The following is a 25,960-nucleotide window of genomic DNA, read 5'->3' as shown; positions in this document are numbered from 1 at the left end:
ATTTCTGGGTCATATGGTAGTTCTATCTTTAGTCTTTTTGAGAAACCTCCATAGTGTTTTCCACAGTGGCTGCACCAGTTTACATTTCCATTAACAGTGTAAGATGGTCAAAGAACCAACTTTTGGTTTTGTTGATTTTCTATTGATTTTGTTGCTTTTCTAGTCTTCATTTCCTTAATTTCTGCTCTAATCCTTATTATTTCCTTCCTTCTGTTTGGTTTGAGTTTGCTCTTCTTTTTCCAATGTCTTAAAGTAGACGGTTAGGTTACTGATTTGAGATTTTTCTTCTTTTTTAACACAGGTGTTTACAGCTATATATTTCCCTCTTGGCAGTGTTATACTGCATCCCATAAGTTTTGGTATGTTGTATCTTCATTCTCATTTATCTCAAAGTACATTCTCATTTCCCTTGTGATTTCTTCTTTGACCCATTGGTTACTTAGGAGTACTGTTTAATTTCCACATATTTGTGAATTTTCTTTCTGTCAATAAATTTTAATTTCAATCCATTGTGGCCAGGGAACATACTTGGTATAATTTCAATCACTTTAAACTCATTGAAGGTGATTATCACATGGTCCATCTTGGACAGTGTTCATTCCACGTGCACTTGAAGAGAATGTACATTCTGCTGCTGTTGGGTGGAGTGTTCTAGATCTAGTTGGTTTACAGCATTGTTCAAGTCTCCTACTTCCTCATTCATCTTCTGCCTAGTTGTTCTATCTAGTATTAAAAAGTAAGGTGTTGAAATACCCCACAACTATTGTTGTATCTTCTGTTTCTCCCTTAAATTCCATCAGTTTTTGCTTCATAAATTTTGGGACTCTGTTTTTAGATGCATATATATTTATAATTGTTATATCTTTCCAAGGGGTTGACCCTTCATCATTATAAAATGTCCCTCTTTCTCTCTAGTAACATTTCTTGTCTTAAAGTCTATTCTGTGGCTTATTAGTATAGCCACTCCAGCTTTGTTTTGGTTGCTGTTTGCATAACCTATCTTTTCCTGTCCGTTAACTTTCAATCTACTGTTATCTTTGAATCTAAAGTGTATCTCCAGTTGGCAGCACATAGTTGGATCTTGTTTTTTATCTAGTCTGACAATCTCTGCCTTTTGATTGAATTTTTAATCTATTTACATTTAATATTATCATTATAGTTGGATTTATATCTGCCCTTTTACTTTTTGTTTTCTATATGTCTGATGTCTTTTTGTTCCTCTATTCCTATTTTACTGTCTTCTTTTACATTAAGTGAATATTTCCTCCATTGTAGCATTTTAATTCCTTTAATGATTTTTTTACTATTTTTTTCAGTTACTAGTGGTTGCTCTAGACCTTACCATATACATCTTAATTTATCAGACTCTACTTCATATTTATACTAATTTTAGTGAAATACAGAAATGTTACTCTTATATAGCTCTATTCCTTCTTACCCCCCTTTGTGCTATTACTGTTATACACATTACATCTACATATGTTACAAACAATAACATTGTTAATTATTCCTTTACCTTTTTTCACATTTTTAATGGAGCTTTTTTCTGAAGTATAGTTGATTTACAATATTATATTAGTTTCAAGTGTACAACATAGTGATTCAATATTTTTATAGATTATACTCCATTTAAAGTTATTATAAAATATTGGCTATATTCCCTGTGCTTTACAATGTATACTTGTAGCTTATTTATTTCATAAATAGTAGTTTGTACCTCTTAATCTCCTACCTCTAGCTTGCCCCTTCCCTTTTCCTCTCCTCCCTGGTAACCACCAGCTTGTCCTCTACATCTGTTTCTGTTTTGTTAAATTCATTCATTTGTTTTATTTCTTAGATTCCACATGTAAGTGGTAACACACAATATTTGTCTTTCTCTGTCTGACTTATTTCACTCAGCATAATGCCCTCCAGTTCCACCCATGCTGTTGCAAATAGCAGAATTTCATTTTTTCTATGGCTGAGTAATATTCCATTGTATATTTATACCACATCTTTATCCATTCATCTGTTGATGGACACTTAGGTTGCTTCCATATCCTCGCTATTGTAAATAATGCTGTTATGAACATTAGAATGCATGTATCTTTGCAAATTAGTGTTTTCATTTTCTTCGATATACCTTTGCTTTTAAAACAATAATTGCACTTAAATAGACACCTTTGGGGAGAGAGTTGCAAAGGATTACACTAATGGTATAAGAGGATTTTCAAAGTTAATCAGAGCGCCGAACTAAAGAATGACTACCTAAATTCACAACTGCCCAGACTTGCATTTTAAAACACTTATGGACAGAAAAATGATCTCTAAATACCCAGACTTGATACACTTTGGTTCCCTGGCTTTACCTGAACTTAATTAAGCCCGTATGTACCCCTGTGCCTTGTCTCCTCAGAAGCACATTCTGCTGGTTCTACAGAAGAAAGTGCCAACCCAGACAAATTGAGAAAAATGTCCTATGAAAGGCAGTAACTCCCACCTCCCTGATAGAAGGGCTCCTGATAGCAGAACAAATTATCTAGTTCATCTCTTCCAAAATAGAAAAGTAATGGCTGAAAAAAAAAAAAAAAAGGGAAGGGAAAGAAAGAAAACAGAATATTCATAATTTTATTCCAAAAACAAACTCTCCTGAAATCTGTCTTGAGCTATAAATTCCCTTCCTCTGGGGCCTTCCTTACCCGAAATGGGGTGTTGATTCGGCTCGTGAGAGTATCTAGGATGTGGACGTTCTCATGCTGGTGCAACAGGATAAAACGGAGGAAGATCTCAAGTAGTGCTGGCTCGGAGATGCTACGCAGAAAAAGGTCCAGATATGCAGTTGTGGTCATGACCTCCTCCACAGTCACCTGGGACCAATGACAGAGTGAGCACAGGTGAGCATCCCCTCAATGCTGTGATACATGCCTCCTCAATGGCCCCCAGCCTCACCGCAGTGACCCCATCAAGGCAAGAACACGCCTGCCACAAGAACACACTTCAGAGCTTCATCTGAAGCCCATAACCTATTCACATTCCACAAAACCTCATGCTGCTTCCGCCCTTTAATTCAGTAAGGGAAAAGCAAAGGCAGAAAGAAGCAATTCAAATGTTCCAACAACTCTAACCAGATGCAGTTCGAATACCATCAAGATTTTAGCATGTAATCACAAAGGAGAAAAAAGATAATAGAAAGTACTTCCATGGTCAGTAAGGGATTAATTAGAAAGCTCAGTACAACTTGTTTCATTATTAGTCATTCAATAAACCTTTATTGGGACCTGCTATGTACAAGGAGCTAGGAACATAAGAACATATTTTCTGTCTAGGAAGTTGGGTTATATATCTGCTCTAGCAAACAAAATAATTATATAATAAATAGCAAATGAGAGGTCCAGACACAAAATGCTGCAGATGTTCAGATATGTTTCTGGAAAGTTGTAAGCCAAATTTTTATAACTGAATAATATATATATAAGTATTATTTATAAAGTGCTATAAGAGTTTACTGCTTATGAAGTAACTGTGACTTTTTAAAAATAATACAGATTACTATTTTCTATGTGGTGTGATTTTCCCACGCAGTAAAATGTTGATCTTTCAGGAAATAGAACCCTCTAAACAGTCAAGTTTTTCAAAGAGCTGAGGATTTGATCCTTAAAAATCAAAATTTTAATTTTACACATTATTATTGGGAATAGTTTAAGAGCTAATATACGTTTCTTCGTCTTCCTAAAAGCAGAATAGGGGTCATCAATTGCCTTACCATCTGTAATAAAGAAAGACTCAAACAGGGGTACGTGAAAATCACCAGGGAAACAGTTCAAAATTTCAGATTCCAACCTTATACCCTAGAAAGCTTAGAAATCTCCCCTGCCATGAGTCTAATGCACTTGATGCTAAATGAAACAGACGATGATAATTTTTGAGTGATTACATCTTTTCTTTTCCAGTATTCCATCTTCTTTCTTCCTCCCTTTAAAAGTGTTAACTGTCACTTTATCATACTGTTACTGGGCCATTCCTTTAAAAATACATTCCTCTTCTCCTCTTCTGCCTTCAAAATCCACAAATCGGTTTAGAAACCAGATCTCCAGACCTGCTATATAAGTGTAGATAGGCCTTGTGTGGATGCATCTTTGCAAAAAGGCTTAAATTACTTTTATGAATTTCTTGGTTCTTAGGGATGTTCTAGATAGATGAGTCCAAATAGATAAGATATTACCAAATCAGTTCTGTCTGTTTTCTTTATTCTAAGCAAGGCCCCTACAGGACCTCTGAATCCACTCTCAGAATCTATTGACAGCTCACCCGGCATACCATGAGCGGCCCGAGCACTGCGTCGAGCCCTTCGCTCCCCAGCTCAGAGCCAATCCTGTGAGCCCTCAAACACTCAACACACCCCTGTGTCACCTGGCCAACTGTAAAGGGCTCTCCGTGGCCCAAATATAGCAAAGGAATAGGTAAGCATCAAACGCATGGCAGATAAATTACCTCGAGAAAAGTGCTTCACGTGGGCTGCCCTGCTTCTGAAACAAACTGCTCCTATCTTGTGTTTTCCCGTGTTCGCTAGTCCCAGGCTCACGACACTTGTAATACTGTCCTGGGACACAAGCTTTGACTTTTTCTTTATTACTCCAGCGCAATGCAAAGAGCCTAGCGCATAGAAGGTACTTAATAAGCGTTTCCTGAACAAATGACAATCCCCAAGGACCTAGCAATTTACATTTGCCAGAGTTGAGCTTAAGTTTTTAATTCCTCCCTCTTCTCTGCATGAGATCTGAAGGCCCCAGTGAGTGGGGATATTTCTTTATAAAGACCTATAGAATAACTGATGTCACCAGTATAGCTAAGGGGGAAAGCGTTTAGGCAAAAATCTAATTCCCTAACAGTCTTGATCACTAGAAAAAAACTAGCACTAATCATTCCAAAGGGGCCTTGCATGTAGTTCCTGCAATACTGTTTTTTCAGCTTACCTGTGGAGTGCTGCTAAGCTGACACGTCACACAGAATTCCAGGAGCTGCCTCTGCATCAGTAATGCAGCACGAGTTTTTCCCCCCTTAAGTTACGCATGACCGTAATAAGCTCAAAAGCACAGCAATAAACTCTTTAGAATCTAAGTCTCAGTCTTCAGGGCCTGGCATGAAAGAAGGGCATTAAGCATCTATTGTTTACTACTCTTAAGCTGGATAAATGAAAAGATTTTTCTTTTTTTTTAAGAAATCGAAGCTGTCATTTATAAGCTAAGAGGATTTAAGAAAGCACTTGGAGGGGCGGCATTTACATAACATGCTATAAATATTAAAAGCCCAATTCTATTAAGCATCAAGTTACAAAGTCTTTATAAATCGAGGTCACACTCATCTTAAACTAATACCCCAACCAAGAAAACTGGGTTCCATTCTCTATCCATCTCTTCCCTCCTCCATATTCTCAGAGCCCTTAGAAGCCTTTTATCCCAGAAAATCTTCTCCTGCCCCATTACCTTACTTCTCAGAAACTTCCTCTAATCCTCCAAATAGGTAACCTCCTTAGTGAGAATGAGACTAGAGCCTAAGTGTGATCACTTGAAAGCTAACAATGAACCACCACGGGAAGGCGGCTCTGCTGGGCAGACTGTAAAATTCAGGTTCCCCTGACGCCCCAAAGAGCAGGTACCAGCAAAACGGGAGACAAGCCTCCTCCTCGTGGTTCAATTATGAAGGACAATCGGCTGCTGATGTAAGGAGGACCTTCTGCCTTATGGCTGACTGTCAATATTTATTGACCTGTTCTATAAAGAACTGCAGGTAGCTACGAATTTACATAGAAATTCTACTAGAACTGGTAAGTGAGGTTCTGCCACATAATATGCAATAATAAAGCTTAAGAATGCTAAAGCTTAGGAATGTTCTTTCTTCTTAAAGGTAGACCGCAATGGCGGCAATGACCTAAGGAAAACTCGGTTCCCACAAACAAATAATTATCCTTGACAAGAGAGGTACAACCATGAACCCAAACAGGATATCTGTTTAGGCACTTTCACATGCTTACTTGTCAGCCCAAGTTCTAGAATGGAGCTCTGACTCAGGTACTTAATTTTACTGCTATCCAGTCCAGTTTAGTCTATTCTTTGAAATCTCTTTCTTCGCCACCTTCTCCACCTCCACCAGCCCTTACCTGAGTCCTCCTTCATGCCAAGTGCCCTTCACCAACCCCTTAAACTGGTGTTTTTCAAACAACAGTTTGAGACCCAAAAGTGGGTAGTAAAATCAATGTATTGGTCCACTCATGGTTTAGACCAGATTCAAATACAAAATATTAGAGTACACTGCACGTAGCATGAGTAAGTACTGTTTTGTGAAACTCCTGTATACATATTTGCTTCAAACTATATGTAATACAATATATTATGTATGTGACTTCTTACATGTTCAACAAAAATATACACACACACGCAAATGTATAAAATAAATTTCTGGCTATGTGTTACAGTCAAAACTATCTGAAAACCACTGAAGTAGTACTGCAATAATCCAACCAATTCACAATCCTTTCTGCCATCCTTTCCCCACCAGTTCCTTCTACTCCAGGCCATCACCCAGCATGGCCTGAATCTGGGTGAAGCGCACGTAGAGTTGAGATCGGTTCTCTGAACAGGATGGCAACTGAATTTACAGTCAGTCTACTCCTTTTTATCTGAGGCTAAGAGCTCCAACAGTGCATTTTTATTTTTTAATGAAAATTTCAAGTTTCTCAGAAATGGACAAAATAGAGGTTTTGTTTTCTTTGAAAAAGGGGGTGAGTGGGAAGGGAGGAGTTGACACTGTGTGTCACATTCCACTTCTACAAAGTCAAAACTCTCTCAAAAGGGAAGGCTAGAACCAAGCCCAGCCGTCATGCCCACTTAATGCACAGCGTAGGAGGGAAACTGAGCATATAGACATCTTGACCTTTCTGTAATCAGCTCCAGTTGGGCAATTCCATTTGCATCTAAATTAGCACCAGAATCCTCGCTGTAATGCCAGGTTTATTGTGTGTCCTGAAAAATATATTTCCCACCTGCTAATTGTGTGTGTGTGTGTGTGTGTGTGTGTGTGTGAGATATCTAGTCACATTGGGACAAACAGATGGGTCCTACCTTCTGTCGCCCAGGGAGGTGTCAGGCAGTGGGATCAGGTGACTGTAGCACCCTCTCCAAGTTAGAAGCCACCCTTCCTTGGCTAGTCCTTTGGTGTAGAGGAGAAAACTAGCCAAGCAAGGGTTCCTCTGGGTCCTCTGTGAGCCCTCAGCCCCAGCGGCTCCACCCAGAGAGCAGGAAACAAGGAGACCAAGGGTCCCCTGCCCACTGAAAGCAGCAGCGGGGAAGGAAAGATGAGGCTGGATTGCATGAAACAGGTGTGAAGGGGTCTTTGCAGGGAACACAGGCTAAGACCCTTCCTGCTGCTGCCAGAGAAAGACAAGCTAACAGACAGGCAGGAGGCATGTCCACCCAAGTGCTGTCAAGGGCGGCAGCTGGAAGGGCTCTTCCCAGGCATCTCCTTCCCTCCAAGGATACAGAGCACAAGGAACATTCAGGAACAGAGGGAAGACAGTCACCCTGGTTCTCAGGGAGCGGCCCCACTGTTTCAGCCAAATTCAGGACAGAAAACATTCAATTATTCCAAGTCTGAAAAGAGTCTGCAGTTGATGACTGAGGCTCCCTCCTGCCTGGCCCCTTCTGCTCCTCGACCTGCAGGCACTCACTGCGCTGACCCCACTGCCAGAGGCAGGCAGGGGGCCGTGAGTGGAGGTAACATCCAAAATCCAGAAGTGTGGCTATTCATTCCTAAAACACCTGAGGAAGGAGGAGATTACAGTGATGGCTACAATGACTTCAGCAACATATTTTTAGGAAAAGATGTTAAAAATAAAGCCAGTCTCTGCCTCTTTCCCCCAGCATTTCCTCAATGTATCTGTAATATATTAAACATAATCATTAATTAAATTAATTAAATATTAATTGATTGACTAATCACCTATGATAGGGACTAATCACCACCGGGGCGGGTGGGGGCTGGGAGCTCTCACGTATCATAAACCTCTCCCTGGAGAAGTCAACAAATTATTTCTAAAGCCTTTCTTCCTATTCTATGCGTGTATAATCTGTACCCTACTACTTCATTATAACGTAACTTATCAGAGTATAATTCAATATATGATCCGTTATATTTGAACCACATCCAATAGAATTTTGTTATTGAAATACTCCAAATATCACTAAGAAAGGTATTTCATAGCATGGATTTCAGGTCAGAAATAACAAAGAAACTCCGGAGTAAAATATATTTTAGCTGAGAAGCAGAGACCTGAAGAGTATTCCAATGATCATTTGATCCATCCCTTTCCTGTTACTAATTGTTCCAGAAAGATTCTTCTTAGTTGCACTACAAAGAACTACAAAGACAAAAAGGGAGACCGTCAAGATGGAGGAAGAGTAAGACGTGGTGAACACCTTCCTCCCCACAAATACATCTACGTGTGGAACAGCTCCTACAAAACACCTACTGAACGCTGGCAGAAGACCTCAGACCTCCAAAAAGGCAAGAAACTCCCCACGTACCTGGGTAGGGCAAAAGAAAAAAGAAAAAACAGAGACAAAAAAATAGGGACGGGACCTGCACCAGTGGGAGGGAGCTGTGAGGGAGGAAAGGTTTCCACACACTAGGAAGCCCCTTCGTGGGCGGAGACTGCGGGTGGCGGAGGGGGGAAGCTTCGGAGCCACGGAGGAGAGTGCAGCCACAGTGGTGCGGAGGGCAAAGCGGAGAGATTCCCGCACAGAGGCTCGGTGCCGAGCAGCACTCACCAGCCCGAGAGGCTTGTCTGCTCACCCGCCGGGGCGGGCGGGGGCTGGGAGCTGAGGCTCGGGCTTCGGAGGTTGGATCCCAGGGAGAGGACTGGGGTTGGCTGCATGAACACAGCCTGAAGGGGGCTAGTGCACCACAGCTAGCTGGGAGGGAGTCCGGGAAAAGTCTGGAGCTGCCGAAGAGGCAAGAGACCATTGTTTCCTGGTGTGCGAGGAGAAGGGATTCAGAGCACTGCCTAAATGAGCTCCAGAGACGGGTGCGAGCTGCGGCTATCAGCGCGGACCCCAGAGATGGGCGTGAGACGCTAACGCCGCTGCTGCAGCCACCAAGAAGCCTGTGTGCGAGCACAGGTCACTCTCGACACCTCCCCTCCTGGAAGCCTGTGCAGCCCGTCACTGCAGGGTCCCGTGATCCAGGGACAACTTCCCCGGGAGAACACACGACACGCCTCAGCCTGTTGTAACATCACGGCAGCCTCTGCCACAGCAGGCTCGCCCCGCATCCGTACCCCTCCCTTCCCCCGGCCTGAGTGAGCCAGAGCCCCCTAATCAGCTGCCCCTTTAACCCCATCCTGTCTGAGTGAAGAACAGACGCCCTCAGGTGACCTACACACAGAGGCAGGTCCAAATCCAAAGCTGAACCCCGGGAGCTATGCGAACAAAGAAGAGAAAGGGAAATCTCTCCCAGCAGCCCCAGGAACAGCAGATTAAATCTCCACAGTCAACTTGATGTACCCTGCATCTGTGGAGTACCTGAATAGACAACGAATCAGCCCAAAATTGAGGTGGTGGACTTCGGGAGCTACTGTATATTTTTTTTTCCTTTTTCTCTTTTCGTGAGTGTGTATGTGAATGCATCTTTGTGTGATTTTGTCTGTATAGCTTTGTTTTTACTATCTGTCCTACGGTTCTGTCTGTCCGTTTTTTGTTTTTTGGTTGTTTTTAGTATAGTTTTTAGCGCTTGTTATCATTGGTGCATTTGTTTTTCGTTTGGTTGCTCTTCTTTCTTTTTTTATTATTACCTTTTAATTTTTTTTATTTTTACTTTTTAATTTTTTTATTTTTATTAATTATTTTTTATTTTTATTTTAATAACTTTATTTTATTTTTCTTTCTTTCTTTCTTTTTCTCTCCCTTTTCTTGTAAGCCATGTGGCTGACAGGGTCTTGGTGCTCCCGCCGGGTGTCAGGCCTGAACTTCTCAGGTGGGAGAGCCAAGTTCAGGACATTGGTCCACCAGAGACCTCCCAGCTCCACGTAATATCAAATGGCAAAAGCTCTACCAGAGATACCATCTCAACGCTAAGACCCAGCTCCACTCAACGACCGGCAAGCTACAGTGCTGGACAACCCATGCCAAACAACTAGCAAGACAGGAACAAAACCCCACCCATTAGCAGAGAGGCTGCCTAAAATCATAATAAGGTCACAGACACCCCAAAACACACCACCAGACGTGGTCCTGCCCACAAGAAAGACAAGATCCAGTCTCATCCACCAGAATACAGGCACAAGTCCCCTCCACCAGGAAGCCTACACAACCTACTGAACCAATCTTACCCACTGGGGGCAGACACCAAAAATAAGGGGAACTACGAACCTGCAGGCAGTGAAAAGGAGACCCCAAACACAGTAAGTTAGCAAAATGAGAAGACAGAGAAACACACAGCAGATGAAGGAGCAAGGTAAAAACCCACCAGACCAAACAAATAAAGAGGAAATAGGCAGTCTACCTGAAAAAGAATTCCGAGTAATGACAGTAAAGATGATCCAAAATCTTGGAAACAGAATGGAGAAAATACAAGAAACGTTTAACAAGGGCCTAGAAGAACTAAAGAGGAAACAAACAATGATGAACAACACAATAAATGAAATTAAAAATTCTCTAGAAGGAATCAATAGCAGAATAAGTGAGGCAGAAGAACGGAACGGTGACCTGGAGGATAAAAGAGTGGAAATAACTACAGCAGAGCAGAATAAAGAAAAAAAATGAAAGGAATTGAGGACAGTCTCAGAGGTCTCTGGGACAGCATTAAACACACCAACATTCGAACTATAGGGGTCCCAGAAGAAGAAGAGAAAAAGAAAGGGACTGAGAAAATATTTGAAGAGATTATAGTGGAAAACTTCCCTAATATGGGAAAGGAAATAGCTAATCAAGTCCAGGAAGCACAGAGAGTCCCATACAGGATAAATCCAAGGAGAAACATGCCAAGACACATATTAATCAAACTATCAAAAATTAAATACAAAGAAAAAATATTAAAAGCAGCAAGGGAAAAACAACAAATAAAATACAAGGGAATCCCCATAAGGTTAACAGCTGATCTTTCAGCAGAAACTCTGTAAGCCAGAAGGGAGTGGCAGGACATCTTTAAAGAGATGAAAGGGAAAAACCTACAACCAAGATTGCTCTACCCAGCAAGGATCTTATTCAGATTAGACGGAGAAATTAAAACCTTTACAGACAAGCAAAAGCTAAGAGAATTCAGCACCACCAAACCAGCCTTAAAACAAATGCTAAAGGAACTTCTCTAGGCAGGAAACACAAGAGAAGGAAAAGACCTACAATAATAAACCCAAAACAATTAAGAAAATGGTAATAGGAACATACATATTGATGATTACCTTAAATCTAAATGGATTAAATGCTCCAACCAAAAGACACAGACTGGCTGAATGGATACAAAAACAAGACCCATATATATGCTGTCTACAAGAGACCCACTTCAGACCTAGGGACACATACAGACTGAAAGTGAGGGGATGGAAAAAGATATTCCATGCAAATGGAAATCAAAAAAAAGCTGGAGTAGCAATTCTCATATCACACAAAATAGACTTTAAAACAAAGACTATTACAAGAGACAAAGAAGGACACTACATAATGGTCAAGGGATCAATCCAAGAAGAAGATATAACAATTGTAAATATTTATGCACCCAACATAGGAGCACCTCAATACATAAGGCAAATGCTAATAGCCAGAAAAGAGGAAATCAAGAGTAACACAATCATAGCAGGGGACTTTAACACCCCACTTTCACCAATGAACAGACGATCCAAAATGAAAATAAATAAGGAAACACAAGCTTTAAATGATACATTAAACAAGATGGACTTTAGTGATATTTATAGGACATGCCATCCAAAAACAACAGAATACACTTTCTTTTCAAGTGCTCATGGAACATTCTCCAGGATAGATCATACCTTGGGTCACAAATCAAGCCTTGGTAAATTTAAGAAAATTGAAATCGCATCAAGTATCTTTTCCGACCACAATGCTATGAGACTAGATATCAATTACAGGAAGAAAATCTGTAAAAAATACAAACACATGGAGGCTAAACAGTACACTACACTTAATAACCAAGAGATCACTGAAGAAATCAAAGAGGAAATCAAAACATACCTAAAAACAAATGACAATTAAAACACGATGGCCCAAAACCTACAGGATGCAGCAAAAGCAGTTCTAAGAGGGAAGTTTATAGCAATACAATCCTACCTCAAGAAACAAGAAACATCTCAAACAGACAACCTAACCTTACACCTAAAGCGATTAGGGAAAGAAGAACAAAAAACCCCCAAAGTTAGCAGAAGGAAAGAAATCATAAAGATCAGATCAGAAATAACTGAAAAAGAAATGAAGGAAACAATAGCAAATCAGTAAAACTAAAAGCTGGTTCTTTGAGAAGATAAACAAAATTGATAAACTATTAGCCAGACTCATCAAGAAAAAAAGGGAGAAGACTCAAATCAATAGAATTAGAAATGAAAAAGGAGAAGTAACACCTGACAGTGCAGAAATACAAAGGATCATGAGAGACTACTATAAGCAACTCTATGGCAATAAAATGGACAACCTGGAAGAAACAGACAAATTCTTAGAAAAGCACAACCTTCCGAGACTGAACTAGGAAGAAATAGAAAATATAAACAGACCAAGCACAAGCACTGAAATTGAGATTGTGATTAAAAATCTTCCAGGAAACAAAAGTCCAGGACCAGATGGCTTCACAGGTGAATTCTATCAAACATTTAGAGAAGAGCTAACATCCGTCCTTCTCAAACTCTTCCAAAATATAGTAGAGGGAGGAATATTCCCAAACTCATTCTATGAGACCACCATCACCCTGATACCAAAACCAGACAAAGATGTGACAAAGAAAGAAAACTACAGGCCAATATCACTGATGAACATACATGCAAAAATCCTCAACAAAATACTAGCAAACAGAATCCAACAGCACATTAAAAGGATCATACACCATGATCAAGTGGGGTTTATCCCAGGAATGCAAGAATTCTTCAAAATATGCAAATCAATCAATGTGATACACCATATTAACAGACTGAAGGAGAAAAACCATATGATCATCTCAATAGATGCAGAAAAAGCTTTCAACAAAATTCAACACCCAATTATGATAAAAACCCTCCAGAAAGTAGTCATAGAGGGAACTTACCTCTACATAATAAAGGCCATATATGACAAACCCACAGCCAACATCATTCTCAATGGTGAAAAACTGAAACCATTTTCACTAAGATCAGGAACAAGAAAAGGTTGCCCACTCTCACCACTATTATTCAACATAGTTTTGGAAGTTTCACACACAGCAATCGGAGAAGAAAAAGAAATAAAAGGAATCCAAATCGGAAAACAAGAAGTAAAGCTGTCACTCTTTGCAGATGACATGATACTATACACAGAGAATCCTAAAGATGCTACCAGAAAACTACTAGAGCTAATCAATGAATTTGGTAAAGTAGCAGGATACAAAATTAATGCACCGAAATCTCTTGCATTCCTATACAGTAATGAGGAAAAATCTGAAAGAGAAATTAAGGAAACGCTCCCATTTACCACTGCAACAAAAAGAATAAAATACCTCGGAATAAACCTACCTAAGGAGACAAAAGACCTGTATGCAGAAAACTATAAGACACTGATGAAAGAAATTAAAGATGATACAAACAGATGGAGAGATACACCATGTTCTTGGATTGGAAGAATCAACATTGTGAAAATGACTCTACTACCCAAAGCGATCTACAGATTCAGTGCAATCCCTATGAAACTACCAATGGCATTATTCACAGAACTAGAACAAAAAATTTCACAATTTGTATGGTAACACAAAAGACCCTGAATAGCCAAAGCAATCTTGAGAAAGAAAAACGGGAGCTGGAGGAATCAGGCTCCCTGACTTCGGACTATACTACAAAGCTACAGTAATCAAGACAATATGGTACTGGCACAAAAACAGAAATATACATCAATGGAATAGGATAGAAAGCCCAGAGATAAACTCACACACATATGGTCACCTTATTTTTGATAAAGGAGGCAAGAATATACAATGCAGAAAAGACAGCCTCTTCAATAAGTGGTGCTGGGAAAACTGGACAGCTACACGTAAAAGAATGAAATTAGAACACTCCTAACACCATACCCAAAAATAAACTCAAAATGGATTAAAGACCTAAATGTAAGGCCAGACACTATCAAACTCTTAGAGGAAAACATAGGCAGAACACTCTATGACATAAATCACAGCAAGATCCTTTTTGACCCACCTCCTAGAGAAATGGAAATAAAAACAAAAATAAATAAATGGGACCTAATGAAACTTCAAAGCTTTTGCACAGCAAAGGAAACCATAAACAAGACCAAAATACAACCCTCAGAATGGGAGAAAATATTTGCAAATGAAGCAACTGACAAAGGATTAATCTCCAAAATTTACAAGCAGCTCATACAGCTCAATATCAAAAAAACAAACAGCCCAATCCAGAAATGGGCAGAAGACCGAAACAGACATTTCTCCAAAGAAGATATACAGATTGCCAACAAACGCATGAAAGGATGCTCAACATCACTAATCATTAGAGAAATGCAAATCAAAACTGCAATGAGGTATCACCTCACACCAGTCAGAATGGCCATCATCAAAAAGTCTACAAACAATAAATGCTGGAGAGGGTGTGGAGAAAAGGGAACCCTCTTGCACTGTTGGTGGGAATGTCAATTGATACAGCCACTATGGAGAACAGTAAGGAGGTTCCTTAAAGAACTACAAATAGAACTACCATATGACCCAGCAATTTCACTACTGGGCATATACCCTGAGAAAACCATAATTCAAAAAGAGTCATGTACCAAAATGTTCACTGCAGCTCTATTTACAATAGCCAGGACATGGAAGCAACCTAAGTGTCCATCGACAGATGAAAGGATAAGGAAGATGTGGCACATATATACAGTGGAGTATTACTCAGCCATAAAAAGAAACGAAACTGAGTTATTTGTAGTGAGGTGGATGGACCTAGAATCTGTCATACAGAGTGAAGTAAGTCAGAAAGAGAAAAACAAATATTGTATGCTAACACATATATATGGAATCTACAAAAAAAATGGTTCTGAAGAACCTAGGGGCAGGAGAGGAATAAAGATGCAGATGTAGAGAATGGACTTGAGGACACGGGGAGGGGGAAGGGTAAGCTGGGATGAAATGAGAGAGTGGCATGGACTTATATATACTACCAAATGTAAAATAGATAGCTAGTGAGAAGCAGCTGCATAACACAGGGAGATCAGCTCAGTGCTTTGTGACCACCTAGAGGGGTGGGACAGAGAGGATGGGAGGGAGACGCAAGAGGGAGGAGATATGGGGATATATGTATATGTATAGCTGATTCACTTTGTTATAAAGCAGAAACTAACACACCTTTGTAAAGCAATTACACTCCAATAAAGATGTTAAAAAAAAAAAAAGACAACAATATCACTGATCAGTTTTTGAGCACCAATGTGTAATTAAGGACTATTCTCATCATACTGTTTCAGCTCTTTGAGTCCACACCATCTCAGGCGAACTGAGTTGGCCTAAACAGAAAAGATAACTTACTGGAAGGAGCCTGGGATAGGCTAACAGAATCACCAGAAGCCTGGAAAGCAAGCTTAGAGAAGAAGGGAGGTCTGATGGTTGCCGACCAAAGGCAATCAGACAGGGGATTACACAGCTTCCTTTGGCAACGCAGCTCAGGAGGTCTCTGCAATCAAGAAAGCACGCCTCAGTGTACAGGAAGATTCCACCTGCTATAATTTAAAGTGTGCCTTACTCTGCCCTCACATTAAGAAGCGGTGATGGGGAAATGCTGTCTCCCAAAACTCAACTTCCCATCCTATTCTAAGATTCTTATTAAACCTCTCAGCTTCCTCTCTCCTAGACTAAGTCCATTCCCTTTCTCAATTTTCTTAATGCATTCATCCATCCTTTAAGATTGCAAACTTACTGTGGAAACGACTATGTCTGACCTACAGTGTGAACTCTCAAAACACATGGTATACCAGCAGGGACCCAAAGGACAATCAATAAATGTGTTAAGATGGAAATCAGCTGCCCTGTTACTAATAAAAGAACAAATGTGGTCTTCACAGCCCATGTTAAGGATGTCTTCATTAGCAAGGTAGTTAGATTAATTTGAAGATACGTGAACAGCAGAGGAAATCTTCCTTTTATAGTGAATAACATTTCATTGAAAATAAGGAGCCAAACTCATGCCATGCTCTTGATTATGGCAACCGAGAAAAGTGATCCATTGGGAAAAAGGAAATGCTTCCTCGGGCTTCCCCCTAATTTCTCTTCTTGATTAACAAGACAAAACTATTGAATTCTGACAAGACTGACATCAAACCCAATGGTGGAGGGGAAATGGTTCATGGACCAGTCTCAACCAGCAGCTTCTTTAGAATGAAGTATTTGAGAACAATTATAAGCTGGTGGCATCTAATGCCTGCCACTCCCACCCCCCATTCAATCTGCCTGCTGGGTTCCATGTATTATTTGGGGATGGCATTTTATACACAGACAGTTTTCTTAGACACCAAAACTATAACAAAGGCAAGTTCTGATGATAAAGGACGGATTTCACTCCTGGCTTATTTTCCATGAGAGATGGAAAGACCTCAACACAGGGAAGACTGAGAAAACACACAGGTGTCTGCCCCAACAAATTCAATAATTCTAGTCTTTCTGGTTGTTTTTCTCTGTTTTCCCAAACCTACTCATCATCAGGCACTGGATAATCACAGGGTAAGGCACACAGAGGGGCATCCTGTCAGAATTATTCTTTCTCTATCTCACCTAAAATGCAAGTCAGACATAAAAATGATGGGAGAGCAGGCCCTTAAAAGAAGTAAGTGTAAGTATGTAAATATTACAACTTTCTATGCTATTATGTAATCTTCTATTTACTGGAAAAGTCCATTGAGTCAACCTCCCCAGCCATGTAACTAAATCACTTTTAGAATTAGGAAATGAATAAATAAAATAAAATACACAATTTTTTAACCAAGTTAGTGTGGGGCAAAAGAAAATTATACCAAGAAGGTAAAATAAGCAGACTATAAGCTTCCTTTCTGTTCTCCTTGTTTTTTGGTTTTCTTACAACTACTTGAAGAAAAACTTGCAGGGCATTTGTTGCTGATACACTTTTAATGGTCTCTTAGGAGAGTGCAGGGAGAGAATAAAAGATTTACACCAACTCCCAGACCAGATTCTCCCTCCCCTCTCCACATCTGTTTCCAAGACAAATACCGCCTGGCTGCCTTAGATAAGGTGGAGTTTTGTGTGAGTTATTTTTTGTGTTTCTCTGTGTAGAGTAGGTGAGACCCTTCCTATCTTTTCATAATCCTAATGCTTAAGAACTGACTCCTTTGGTACTGCATTATCTCCCTCATGCACTTGTTGAAAAAGAAAAGAAGAAATCTGATTTTCCACTTCAAATCAAAAAGTAAGTGTAAGCTTAATTTATAGCCCTAACTTTCCTCTCCTGCAACAGGAGAAAAGTGACGTGAAGAACTACAGGGAGGTCAAAGATGAGGAGACTTCACAGTACCTGGGACCTGCTCAAATGCTAAAATGTTTACTGTGTGTGTGTGTGTGTGTGTGTGTGTGTGTGTGTGTGTGTGTGTGTGTGTGTGTAAGACAAGGAATACAGGTTGGTCTCCTAACTTCTATAGTTTTTTTTTTTTAATTGAAGTATAGTTGATTTACAATATTGTGTTAGTTTCAGGTATACAGTATATTGATTCAGTATTTTTGCAGATTATACTCCATTATAGGTTGTTACAAGATAATGGGTATAATTTCCTGTGCTCTACAGTATATCCTTGCTGCCTACTAACTTCTATAATTTTTAAAGTAGCAAATCTAGGGGAGAAGAGCTGTCCTAGAAAAAGGGGCAGAACCAGGTATATCTAGAGTCACGTGTTTAAGGTCACCTGTAGACTACCTGGGACCCTGCCTCTGAGTCAAAACCAGCCTGTATAGTGCAAGTCTGTGAAGCAGTAAAAGCCACGCCCCCCCCCCCCCGCCACTGGCACCCGCCACCCGGCAGAGTCACCAACAGGGCCACAGTTTGGAAAGTAGACGGCTCTGCCAAAGCAGAAAGTGCCTGCTGCCCATTAGATCAAGGTGCCCGTGCTGCGGGTGGACACGTCCCCAAGCGAGGTCACGGTCAAGCAGGAGGTGCACTTCATTTCCCCCTCTGCCTGCTTAGCTGGGCATCCCTGTGCAGTGGACAACCTGCACAAGCCTATGCCCAGCCAGCCGGCGCTTTTTCAGTCATTACAATAACAGAAACTTCCAGCTGCCCATCAGCAGAAACAAGATTTTGTTAACGTATGAGAAATGTTGAGGTTTGGGGTAGGCACTTCTAAATGTCCCCCGATACTCAGTCTCCCTTTCTTCCTTGGGAATAAACCCTAACTTTAGAGCTAAAAAACTACATTTCCCTTCTTCCTTTGCATCTAGGTGGGGCGGTATACATCTTGGCCAGAGAGGTGTAAACAGAATTGGTGGATCTAACAGGAAGAGATTACTAAAGGGAGTTTTCCGTTATCTACAGTTAAACCCTATGCAAACTGATACAGTGTCTTCTCTGAAAATAAGATGATTTGCTTTGTAAGTAAACCGCTAAAGAGATCTCATCCCCTGCATTTAGAACAGTGACTCCCATATACTGGGTACTCAAAATAGAAAAGAATATTCTATACCAAGAGAAGACCAACTAACGTTTACAGCACATGATAAAGCAGAAATGTAGCATCAAGACTAATTTCATAACCCATTCTCCAGATAATCTTTCAAAAAATGATAACTGTCTTTTTCAAACTTTTTCAAACCATGACCCATCATAAGAATTATATTTTATGTAAAATAGATAGCTAGTGGGAAGCAGCTGCATAGCACAAGGAGATCAGCTCAGTGCTTTGTGACCACCTAGAGGGGTGGGATAGGGAGGATGGGAGGGAGACGCAAGAGGGAGGAGATATGGGGATATATGTATATGTATAGCTGATTCACTTTGTTATAAAGCAGAAACTAACACACCATTGTAAAGCAATTATACTCCAATAAAGATGTTAACAAAAAAAGAAGTATATTTTACAATAATATATGATATTTACCATTACTAAACTCAATGCACTCTGATATTTTCTATTTTATTCTGTTTTGAAGTGCTGTGACCTACTCAATTGACTTTGTGACTCATTAATGTGACAAGACTCAGTACTTAAAACTCTGTTTAATATATATATATATATATATATATATATTTACTTACCTGTTAAATTTTCTGTCAACTAATAAATGAATAAGAACCAACACTAAAGTATAAGTTTTTAATTTAAAATGTAATGGAAAGAAACAGTGGTAGAAATAACCAAAACATTGTGCTTCTTTTGTTTGACATTTTTATACGATATTTAAATATGATCACTGAAGTCTTGGGGCCTCTACAACATAAAGCAAATATTGAATCTGCACGGGGAAAACCTGCTTGGAACTTAGGAGGAGCAGAGAGCTGGCGAGGTGACCCAGCCTCCTCTGGTCTCGACTCCTGCTTTCTGCTCCTCCCTGACAACGGGCAGCATCTTCTCTCTGCACCCAGCAAAGCCAGGCTGTCCTTGCTCCAAGCTTGGTTCCTAACTTTCTACCCTGGGTGGGTAAATACTTGTGTTAGCTGTTCTTTCTTTCCTGAGCAGGAATTCAAAAGTGTACTTCATTTCTAAGCTGGAATTCTCAGAATCTAGAGATAATAATTTAAGAAAGAAAAAGGGCATTTTCAAAAGGTAGTTGAAATGGACTGCAGTGGGAATACAAAACACTTGCATCTTAACCTTTAGGAGCTGGGGACCTTGGGCAAGTCAAGTAATCTTAGGCGTATCAACTGCTGTGACTGTACACCAAGCATGGAGCCTCTGACCTGCTGCGTCACCTCGCGTAGGAAGTTTACCATATGTTAACGAAGAAAGTCAACGATGAGATGTGGTGACAGCTTCTGTGAAAAGCGCTTTTCTCCCCAGATTTTGGTGAGAACATAAAGACGTGAGCCTCTACAACATAACAGAAAAGCACTTTGGAACACTTAGAAGACAGCATGATGTAAATGTAAAGCTGCCACATCAACCTTCTGTGGATAAGATAATGTTAAGGAACTGAAACATCTATTCCATATCCTCTATTCCTCTCACAAATAGAGGAATAAGCTCTATTCCTCACAGACTCTGGATTGTACTTTTCCAATCAGGAGCCTTAGTGTTCTCAGCTGGAAAATGATGGTTTGAACTAGATGATCTCTCCTCTCAGTTCCCAAAATCTGAGATTCTTTGATTCCATGTGAGTGGCATGAAACAAGAGCTAATTTCAGTTCTTTGTCTTGGTAATTTTATCTTCCAGCATAACAAACACCTAACTCTATTCTAGTGCAGTGCTAAGGAAGCTAGCCACTGTTTTTTGATACATTTATTTAACCAACTGCATATTTATTGAGTGCTGTTCATGTGTACAATATACTAGCAGCTGAGGGTACATAAAAGAAGTATAAGAAACAGCCTGTCCCTCATGGTACTTATAGCAGCTGGCTGGTGAAATTCACGTGATGAGACAAGTGCTAGACTGCCTGGTCCATGGTCAAAAGCGCAGCAGCAGTTTAGGGATGAGAGAAAGCAGTGTGTGTTTAAGTGCAAGGCGGTAGCCCAATATGGGGACTGAACTGGGATTTAACAGATGAACATATTCTGAACAAACAGACAGGCAGTAGAAAGAATAATCTAGCAGGAACATGGTAATAAGCATAGAGGACCATGAGGGCACTGCTCTGACTTCAGATTTGCACTTGAAAATCATGGGGATGGTGGCCTCGTAGAATGAGTTTGGGAGTGTTCCTCCCTCTGTATATTTTGGAAGAGTTTGAGAAGGATAGGTGTTAGCCCTTCTCTAAATGTTTGATAGAATTCGCCTGTGAAGCCATCTGGTCCTGGGCTTTTGTTTGTTGGAAGATTTTTAATCACAGTCTCAATTTCAGTGCTTGTGATTGGTCTGTTTATATTTTCTATTTCTTCCTGGTTCAGTCTCAGAAGGTTGTGCTTTTCTAAGAATTTGTCCACTTCTTCCAGGTTGCCCATTTTATTGGCATATACTTGCTTATAGTAATATCTCATGATCGTTTGTATTTCTGCAGTGTCAGTTGTTACTTCTCCTTTCTCATTTCTAATTCTATTGATTTGAGTCTTCTCCCGTTTTTTCTTGATGAGTCTGGCTAATGGTTTATCATTTTGTTTAACTTCCCAAAGTACCAGGCTTTAGTTTTATTGATCTTTGCTATTGTTTTCTTCATTTCTTCTTCATTTATTTCTGATCTGATCTTTATGCCAGACAAAGATGTCACAAAGAAAGAAAACTACAGGCCAATATCACTGATGAAAATAGATGCAAAAATCCTCAACAAAATACTAGCAAACAGAATCCAACAGCACATTAAAAGGATCATACACCATGATCAAGTGGGGTTTATCCCAGGAATGCAAGGATTCTTCAATATATGCAAATCAACCAATGTGACAAAGCATATTAACAAACTGAAGGAGAAAAACCATATGATCATCTCAATAGATGCAGAAAAAGCTTTTGACAAAATTCAACACCGATTTATGATAAAAACCCTCCAGAAAGTAGGCAGAGAGGGAACTTACCTCAACATAATAAAGGCCATATATGACAAACCCACAGCCAACATCGTTCTCAATGGTGAAAAACTGAAAACCATTTCCTCTAAGATCAGGAACAAGAAAAGGTTGTCCACTCTCACCAGTATTGTTCAACATCGTTTTGGAAGTTTTACACACAGCAATCAAAGAAGAAAAAGAAATAAAAGGAATCCAAATCGGAAAAGAAGAAGGAAAGCTGTCACTGTTTGCAGATGACATGATACTATACATAGAAAATCCTAAAGACACTATCAGAAAACTACTAGAGCTAATCAATGAATTTGGTAAAGTAGCAGGATACAAAATTAATGCACAGAAATCTCTTGCATTCCTATACACTAATGATGAAAAATCTGAAAGAGAAACTAAGGAAACGCTCCCATTTACATTACAACAAAAAGAATAAAATACCTAGGAATAAACCTACCTAAGGAGACAAAAGACCCGTATGCAGAAAACTATAAGACACTGATGAAAGAAATTAAAGATGACACAAACAGATTGAGAGATATACCATGTTCTTGGATTCGAAGAATCAACATTGTGAAAATGACTCTACTACCCAAAGCAATCTACAGATTCAATGCAATCCCTATCAAACTACTAATGGCATTTTTCACAGAACTAGAACAAAAAATTTCACAATTTGTATGGAAACACAAAAGACTCTGAATGGCCAAAGCAATCTTGTCAAAGAAAAACGGAGCTGGAAGAATCAGGCTCCCTGACTTCGGACTATACTACAAAGCTACAGTAATCAAGACAATATGGTACTGGCACAAAAACAGAAACATACATCAGTGGAACAGGATAGAAAGCTCAGAGATACACCCACACACCTATGGTCACCTTATTTTTGATAAAGGAGGCAAGAATATACAATGGAGAAAAGACAGCTTATTCAATAAGTGGTGCTGGGAAAACTGGACAGCTACATGTAAAAGAATGAAATTAGAACACTCCCTAACACCATCCAAAAAATAAACTCAAAATGGATTAAAGACCTAAATGTAAGGCCAGACACTATCAAACTCTTAGAGGAAAACATAGGCAGAACACTCTATGACATAAATCACAGCAAGATCCTTTTTGACCCACCTCCTAGAGAAATAAAACAAAAATAAACAAATGGGACCTAATGAAACTTAAAAGCTTTTGCACAGCAAAGGAAACCATAAACAAGACGAAAAGACAACCATCAGAATGGGAGAAAATATTTGCAAATGAAGCAACTGACAAAGGATTAATCTCCAAAATTTACAAACAGCTCATGCAGCTCAATATCAAAAAGACAAACAACCCAATCCAAAAATGGGCAGAAGACCTAAATAGACATTTCTCCAAAGAAGATATACAGATTGCCAACAAACGCATGAAAGGATGCCTAACATCACTAATCATTAGAGAAATGCAAATCAAAACTACAATGAGGTATCACCTCACACCAGTCAGAATGGCCATCATCAAAAAGTCTACAAACAATAAATGCTGGAAAGGGTGTGGAAAAAGGGAACCCTCTTGCACTGTTGGTGGCAATGTAAATTGATACAGCCACTATGGAAAACAGTATGGAGGTTCCTTAAAAAACTAAAAATAGAACTACCATATGACGCAGCAATTTCACTACTGGGCATATACCCTGAGAAAACCATAATTCAAAAAGAGTCATGTACCACAATGTTCATTGCAACTCTATTTACAATAGCCAGGACATGGAAGCAACCTAAGTGTCCATCGACAGATGAATGGATAAGGAAGATGTGGCACATATATACAGTGGAATATTACTCAGCCATAAAAGGAAACAAAATTGAGTTATTTGTAGTGAGGTGGATGGACCTAGAGTCTGTCATACAGAGTGAAGTAAGTCAGAAAGAGAAAATCAAATACCATATGCTAACACATATATATGGAATCTAAAAAAAAAAAAAAAAAAGGTTCTGAAGAACCTAGGGGCAGGACAGGAATAAAAATCAGACATAGAGACTGGACTTGAGGACACGGGGAGTGGGAAGGGTAAGCTGGGACAAAGTAAGAGAGTGTCATGGACATATATACACTACCAAATGTAAAATAGATAGCTAGTGGGCAGCAGCCACATAGCACAGGGAGATCAGCTCGGTGCTTTGTATCCACCTAGAGGGGTGGGATAGGGAGGGTGGGAGGGAGACGAAAGAGGGAGGGGATATGGGGATATATGTATATGTATAGCTGATTCACTTTGTTATACAGCAGAAACTAACACAACATTGTAAAGCAATTATACTCCAATAAAGATGTTAAAAAAAAAAAAAAAGAAAATCATGGGGAAAGTTAGGTCAATGGGTAGGATGGGGTCAGATTAGGAGGGGTTTCTAAACACAAGTGAAGGAATCTGGATTATCTTCTGCAGGTAACAGGGACCCATCATAGGTTCTGGAGCATGGGAAGGACATTTAATCCACCCGTATTTGTTTTTTTGATATGATTTACTACTTGCAAATTTGTTAGCATTTAGAAAGGTTGGATTTTTACCGGCCCGAAAGAGAAAAGTGATGTCTCCAACCCTAAAGTTTCCTCCCCGACACAGGATCTCCTAGCAGGGTGCTCCGGGCCTCGCTCTGCCTCCCTCAATTACTCTTCACTTGTGGGGGGTGGCAGCAGGTAACGTGTCAGTTTGCTGAGCCTGTCCCTTCCTCTCTTTTCTTCTGGGAGCCAGGCCGCCAGCAGGAAGTACTCATTCTTCTCTGTGTCTGGGAGAGTCTGTCTAATTCTGGGGCTCAGTATCAGGAAATCTTACCCACAGATATAAACCCTATTCTCCAGCGTCAGTTTTACTGAAAATAAAGGTGCTATTTTGGTCCTCTACCTGCCTCACTCATTTTTTCTCAACTTGTCAGAACCCAGATGGGGAAGAAAGCCCTTTATACCAAATTAGACTATACTGACTTTTCTGAAACTGCATCACAGGTCGCTCAGCTACACAGATCCAGTTTATACTGATTCATAGAAATGCTTTCGACTCTAAGCCCAGTGCTTCAGTGAAACAGCACTGTCCTCCAGACACCGCCAACTTACCGCAAATCGCCAAGGTGGTACCAAGACAAACTTAAGGCAACACACGGGCAGTCCTAACAGGGACCTCAGTACAGCCATTCAAAATAGCCACTGTGTTTGGGCCCTCACCAGTCCCCCATCCTGGCATCTCCTCTTCTCGGCTTCCCAATGGTCAAGCCCTTTCTGTCTGTCCAAGGCCCACACCACCCCATTGTTAAGGAACCGCTGACCGAAACTGCCCACCCTGGCCAGGCACGATAATAACCACTTGCACGAGTTGTCTCACAACAGGAGGTCCCGATAAGGGACACGGTGCTGTCGCCGAAACTAACCGGGAGAATTCAGGAGGGGCCAGAAGGAGGGAGGAGACGCCAGCCCATAATACGTCCTGCCAACCTCCCAGAATCCTTCGAGCTAGAATCCATCTTGGCTGAGAGATGTACGTGCCACCAGAAAGGACCCTGAGTCAGACTAAGTATGGGCCAAGCAAGATGATTGGCCAGAGACAACCCGGAAACTCACCCCATCACCATAAAACCTGAGACTGCGAGCCACGTGGCAGAGCAGTTCTCCTGGGTTCCCTTACCCTACTGCTCTCCGCCCCGGTACCCCTTCCCAATAAAGTCCTTTGCTTTGTCAGTACGTGTGTCTCCTCACACAATTCATTTCCAAGTGTTAGACAAGAGCCCACTCTCAGGCCCTGGAAGGGGTCCCCCTTCCTGCAATACCATGGCACCAGGTATGGCTTGTATTAAAGTAATCCCCACGAGTCACATTTTCCCTTCTTCCCTGCTAAACCCCCGTTCTACATTGTTTAGATAAAAATCTATGTTCTATCCCCTCTGAGGTAAACAAGCAGAATATACACAAGATGAGTGATCAGTGAAATTAACTCTTCTAGGGAGCAACTACATTTTAAGGGATTAATATGGGATGAGGCTAAATTATAACATGTTGGTTATGTGAGGATGAAAATTCTGAATACACCTTTCCCAGCTGGGACCCCTGTTAACGCTGCTTTACCATCCCCATTCTCAGCCCACCGGGAGGACAGCTGG

General features: G+C 40.4%; 1 protein-coding gene across 1 annotated transcript in view; it reads right to left on the bottom strand.

The window, feature by feature from the left end:
• FHIP1A (FHF complex subunit HOOK interacting protein 1A) overlaps positions 1-25,960 on the bottom strand; it is a 101,052-nt gene that overhangs the window by 30,778 nt on the left and 44,314 nt on the right. The window contains exon 5 of the mRNA XM_068542624.1: positions 2,679-2,846. Within this exon, the coding sequence (XP_068398725.1) occupies positions 2,679-2,846 (168 nt within the window). The remainder of the gene's footprint in view (positions 1-2,678; positions 2,847-25,960) is intronic.

The sequence above is a fragment of the Eschrichtius robustus genome, chromosome 4 (assembly GCF_028021215.1).
Source record: "Eschrichtius robustus isolate mEscRob2 chromosome 4, mEscRob2.pri, whole genome shotgun sequence".
In the NCBI taxonomy this organism is placed as follows: Eukaryota; Metazoa; Chordata; class Mammalia; order Artiodactyla; family Eschrichtiidae; genus Eschrichtius; species Eschrichtius robustus.
This window is presented reverse-complemented; position numbering and strand designations above follow the sequence as displayed.